The following is a 5,602-nucleotide window of genomic DNA, read 5'->3' as shown; positions in this document are numbered from 1 at the left end:
AGCTGTTCCCTCCACCCACGTGATCCCGCCCCCCCCACAATCCCCCCCAGAACCCCCCCACGTGATCACCCCCACCTCACCCCTCCCCTCACTCTCACTCCCAGTGACGGCAAATTCACACATCACGTGATCACCCCCCCCCCAAATCCTGCCCCCCACCCCCATACGCAACGCACGCGCTTCACACCACGTGATCCACCCCCCCACCACTCACCTTCCCCACCAAAGACAAAGGTCCCCCCTTAAGAGGCTATCGGCTAGACTGTTGGGGCAAGTGCTGTTAGCGAGTAGCACCGAATGAAGGCCGGCAACTGTGGGCACAACGAGAGGGTGGGGGTGGCCAGCGACTACGCCCGGCCGCCTTTGTCTCCCCCCCCCCCCCTGTGACGATGTTTAACACACCGCACCAGGTAGTAATTTTGAGGCTGAGTCGACCTAGGGGAGGCTCAGGGAGCGATTCGCAGCGTAGCGCTAACCGCTGCCCCACCGCTCCTCTTAACCCCCCCCCCCACTCTCTAACCTCTTCGAATTCCATAGAGCGCATAAGAACGCATGGCTATATCTGATTGGTCCGTTTGGGCGAGCGGGGTCGATATTGTCACGTGCGCGCCGGACGGACCAATGAGCGGCGAGCTCACAAACCAGCACGGTACGCCGCCGGCGTATGCGGTCTAGGAAATTGCAAACAGGAAGAACCCGACGTGAACGGTGCGTGGGTGTGTGTGTCCACAGCGTCATGGGGACTATAACATTCACAAAAGTAGCACTTTTAACGAGCTTTATTACAAATATGCGATGAAAATAAACTCGCCCGCTAGCGTCTTGTTGTTGTTGTTGTACGTGCGGCGGGGTGGATATCGGTGTTGGTTTGTGAAGTGGAGGTTTTTTTTTATTTAATTGCGAGACCCGCTGCTGCTGTGTGGCGTTCTCGCTCCCGTCGTCCTAGCGACGCGCGCTCACGGATCCCAGCGGCGGCCTCCGCTGCCGCCGAGGCGAGCGGACTGCACCGCCTGCGTTTGAAGGCCACGGCGTGTCGATCAGCGATACACCGCGCCTCGCACACGGGAGCGAGCGGTGCTGTGGTTGTAATTTCATTCAGTTCAGTGTTCATAATAAGGGGCCGTCCATAAATGACGTCACGCACCTGGGTGGGGGGGTGTCAGACAGAAATGTGACGTCACCTCAAAATAAATATACAATTGTTATAACACTAATTTATATAACACTCCTACAACATCAGAGTGCAGCGCCACATTAAATACGCACTACAATGACAATAGTTTAAAGCGATTTGAAGTATTTTTTATTTTCAAAATGGAAATATGCTTTTGGGGGGGGGGGGGGGAGCAGAGCTTTGTGACGTCATATTTGAGGGGGGGGGTCTGACTTTTTGCGACGCCGTGTGACGAGGGCGGGGGGGTCAAAAATCGACCAAAATCGCGTAACGTCATTTATGGACGGCCCCTAATGACACTTGCTGTAGTGCCCTAAACCTAACGGCGAGCCATTTAGCCGGGCAATGATGGTGGTTTATGCTCGCCTCTAATCTAGCACCGTGGGGGCGAGGCTTGGTAGATCGCACACATGTTGTGGAACTCCCTTCCCGTAGGCGTCGAGGTGCCATGTACCCTGGCTTGCCAGGAGAAGGCAGTACAGCAAGTGGACTAATCGCCATCTGTTTACATCTGTGCGGAGATTAAGTATTGCTCCCTCGCGCGCGTGGGTTTTCTCCAGGCTCCTCCGGCTTGGTCCCACGTGTATAAACTCTCTTTGATTGGCTAAACACGTCTTAAAAATAAATACCCAAATGCAGGGCCCTCCTAAAAAAGAGTCTTACCACTCAGTGTGGCTTTCCTGGATAACTAAGTATAAATAATATATATCTACAGGAGCGCTCAAGTGTTGAACCATTTACTGTTTAAATTAAACGAGTTGGTCACACTGCGTTGGAAGTGGTGCACAAAAAATGCAACACATTCGTCAATTACGCTGCCTTAAATGGAATACTACTATATAATTGGCGACGTTTCAGGCAGTAGCCCTTCATAGCACATTAGGGTTACTATTTAATGTTTCGTTTATTTAAAAGTAATTTCACCACCCCTGGTCTGTGGCATTTTGTTTCTAGCTTTTGTCTAAAAATGGAAGAAAATGTGTATATTGAGCATAATAGTTTTAAAGTAACAAAACAGTTGCAGTAAGTCGGAATTTATTCTAGGTTTATGATGAGTTTAGAGTTCACTATTGGAGTTGCCTTCACACATTTTGCAACACAAGTCTCAGCTATGTCTTATATTACGTGAGTTGTCAATGTCTAAATGTATCCTGCATTTCTCTGTTTAATCCACCACTGCTGCCTGGCAGGATGAACACAATGAAGACAAATCCGCCGTCCCCGAGCAAGTGTCGAGGCCGGGCTGCAGCGCCTTGCAGGCAGGGTGCACAGCCGCCCGCCGTGCGACCCACGGGCCGTCCTCTGTGGCGCAGCGCCACGGGCTCCCTGACGGGGGTCACGGGGGTCACCGGCGTGGGGATCGCACCGACCGTGGCCGACAGCGGAGGGCAGCTGAGCCTGCCCCTTACCCAGTCACAGCCCCCGCCTGTGCCCCGGCGCCCTGCCAAGGAGGCAGCTGCGAGCATGGAAACCCAAGAGGGAAGTGGCAATACAGCAACAGATTTGCACGTACAGGTAGAGCAATGGCTGCAAAATAACTCGCTTTTACGTTTGCAGACGTGTACAGACTTGTCGTGACATGTTAATATTTAATGGTCATATTACATTTTTATTTTATTTTAATGTGTTTCTGATAGTTTCAAGACAGGGAGAAAGAGCTGCTGGATCAAATACGTGCCTTGACAATGCAGGTGAACCTGTTGGGACAGGAAAATAAGGATAAAGATTCAATGGTGACATCACTGAACGAACAAATGGATGCAAAGGTTAACATTTTTTTTTTGGCCTTTCAAGATAATTTTTTTTTTATTCTGGAAAGAGGAGTTTGTGAAAAGTTATTATTAAAGTTTTGTGCAGGGGTCAATGGGGCTTTTTCTTTTTTTTCTTTTTCAGGAGCTGGAGCTTGAGGAAAGGCTTGCCACAGAGAGGCAGACACACAGACAAAGTCGAGAGGAACTTGCTAAAGTTGAGAACCTGGCAAAAGAGCGCATGCTTCTCTTGCAGGAAAATTCACGACTGCATCACGAAGAAGTGGAAAAGATGCAAATGCAGGTTTGCATACGTGCGGCGCTCTGGTATGGTAGCATAGCAGAATTTAACATTTCACGTATTATCTTGTGGGAACTGCATAATTTGACTGACCACAAAAAATATAACGACACTGCAACATGTACAGGCCTTTTAAGTAAATGATTTGTCTTAAAATGCTTTAATTATCTATGCTGTGCTTGCCCAATGGATCAATGAATGTGCATTATTTTGTTACATGTCTTATTTTGAGGCAGCACCAAGAGTCTATGGCTGCAGTTCTAGAAGGTAAAGAGAAGGAGGTGCAATGCTTGGAAGAGAAGATTGGCAAGCTGAAACAGCACATCGCCGACCTGCTAAATGGGAGGTCCAGGTAAGAGGTTAAACTGGAAACGTATGGAAACGGAACATACTTTTGGAAAGGGGAGGAGAAGGCAGATCAAGCAGCTGCCCCCCACTCCCTAACTTTTGAATTGAATATGCAAACCAGTTAGTACCGTTGGGTACTTACAGTGCGAAAGAAGTTCAACCTACATGGGCCAATGTGCCCCCAACTTTAACTCAAAAATCTTTCCTACACTTCAGCTCCTCAGTACACTCATACAATTGTAGTTATCAAGTGTTATCCCGATGCTTTAGGTCTCAAAGACGGTTTATGATGCTAGCAGATGAAGATAATTTACTTGTAATAAAGTTGTTTTTATTCCACTTACGGGCATTAACCATTTCATGAAAATGTGAAATGTTATTCACAGAGAACGGCAGCAGCAGCTGGATGAGCTGAGGAAAGAGCTGACCCGGATTACCCAGGAAAATGAACTCATGCAGAAAAAACTCAAACGATACACGTCTGGAAAAGAGGTGTTAAACGTTGTACGAGCCAAACCCACATAAATGCATTGTATGTGTTTATCTTAGCAACCTATTGAGTTTCTCAAACTCGCAGTCTGAACATGTGAAGTTTCCATTATCGTCACTTATCTGGACTCGGAAGCATCATGTGAATCTCAATAAAATCGATTTGTTTTTCATGTACTTAAGTCATGTAAAGCTCTAAAGTGCCATTACATCAGCAGGTAATGTGTGCCTTATGTTGTGAAAGAATATATTTACTTTTGTTATTTAAATAATGTATACACATTTTGTCCGTCTTTGGTACTTTTGTATTGCATCAACGATTAATTACCACTAAATTAGAGGTGAATGATTTATTAATCTGCATGCCTTCTAGTATATGTCAAGTAAGTGAACCCACAATGTTATATTTCATATATGCGAAAGTGTAGGTTTTCATTAAAATAATATGCAACCACAACAATAATAATACCAAAGTGGTGTATCCTGGGATGGATATGGTTTGTAAAATGAGAGGAAAATGTGTTTTAAATACAAACGACGCCACAGCGATGTCACTGGAGTGAAAGTACGCTCACCAACGTGCACGAGTGATGGGGCGATTGTCGACGAGAGTGCACTTTGTACTGGTAGGAACCTCCTGGTTACACCAGCCCACGGGATTATTGTGTCCGTCCGTCGTGCAGGGAGGGGTTGGGTGGGGAGGGAGGGGCTGGGTGGGGAGGGTGGGTGGGGGGTGGGAGAGGTGGGGCTGGGTGGGGAGGGGCTGATCACCCCGTGATGCCCTTATAAAACTCAACGTTTAACCTACTCACGCCAGCTTGTGCCCGCCCTCACAGTCGGGCATATTTGCGGAATACACCACGCCGCCGTTGACCCTGGCCATTGACCGAGCAACCCAACGTTCCTACCAGCTCCCTCCGCAGGAATGTGTTTATGGCTGGGGGCGGTCCATAAATGACGTCACGCGATTTTCGACACTTTTTGACCTCCCCACCCTCGTCACACGGCGTCACAAAGAGACCCCCCCTAAAATATGACGTCACAAAGCTCTGCCCCTCCCCAAACCATATTTCCATTTGGAAAATAAAACATGCTTCAAATCGCTTTAAACTATCGTCATTGTAGTGTGTATTTATTGTGGCGCTGCACTCTGATGTTGTAGGAGAAACATTTATTAAAAAGTATATTTAATTAAGTAGAACGTGTTGTCTATATTTATTTAAAGTTGCGCATTTTGATGTGACGTCACATTTCTCACCCCCCCCCCCCCTCGTCACACATCGTCACAAATATCTGACCCCCCCTCCCTTAGGTGCGTGACGTCATTTATGGACGGCCCCCTGGCTGGAGAGGTGGACCAACGGTCACGTGCAAAGGATGTGCGGGCTGATAGGCATAATGTAAATAGCTTAAACCTGGTCTCGTCTCCATATTTCAGCATTTTGCTGCCGTTGTGCTTTCAAAAACTGACCTCGGTTTACATTTTCTGCTGTTTTCAGCAAAAAAAAATGTGATGACGCTTGTTTACGAAATGAAGCCCCA

General features: G+C 47.6%; 1 protein-coding gene across 1 annotated transcript; it reads left to right on the top strand.

The window, feature by feature from the left end:
• The first annotated feature begins 694 nt into the window (after window positions 1-694).
• Window positions 695-4,766, top strand: LOC144933303 (uncharacterized). The gene is made up of 6 exons (XM_078857989.1): window positions 695-708; window positions 2,365-2,689; window positions 2,812-2,940; window positions 3,068-3,226; window positions 3,460-3,575; window positions 3,958-4,766. Exons 2-6 carry the CDS (start codon window positions 2,366-2,368, stop codon window positions 4,094-4,096), a joined length of 867 nt encoding a protein of 288 aa, XP_078714115.1. The 5' UTR covers window positions 695-708; window position 2,365; the 3' UTR covers window positions 4,097-4,766.
• Window positions 4,767-5,602: the final 836 nt, after the last annotated feature.

This window comes from Lampetra fluviatilis, chromosome 7 (genome assembly GCF_964198595.1).
Source record: "Lampetra fluviatilis chromosome 7, kcLamFluv1.1, whole genome shotgun sequence".
NCBI lineage: Eukaryota > Metazoa > Chordata > Hyperoartia > Petromyzontiformes > Petromyzontidae > Lampetra > Lampetra fluviatilis.
This window is presented reverse-complemented; position numbering and strand designations above follow the sequence as displayed.

What these genes read in the sequence shown, in the direction of transcription:
- LOC144933303 (XM_078857989.1), top strand. Translation starts at nt 2,366, where the DNA reads ATGAACACAATGAAGACAAATCCGCCGTCCCCGAGCAAGTGTCGAGGC. An exon ending in ACGAACAAATGGATGCAAAG is followed by an intron (nt 2,941 to 3,067) that starts GTTAACATTTTT and finishes TTTCTTTTTCAG; the next exon opens with GAGCTGGAGCTTGAGGAAAG. An exon ending in TGGAAAAGATGCAAATGCAG is followed by an intron (nt 3,227 to 3,459) that starts GTTTGCATACGT and finishes ATTTTGAGGCAG; the next exon opens with CACCAAGAGTCTATGGCTGC.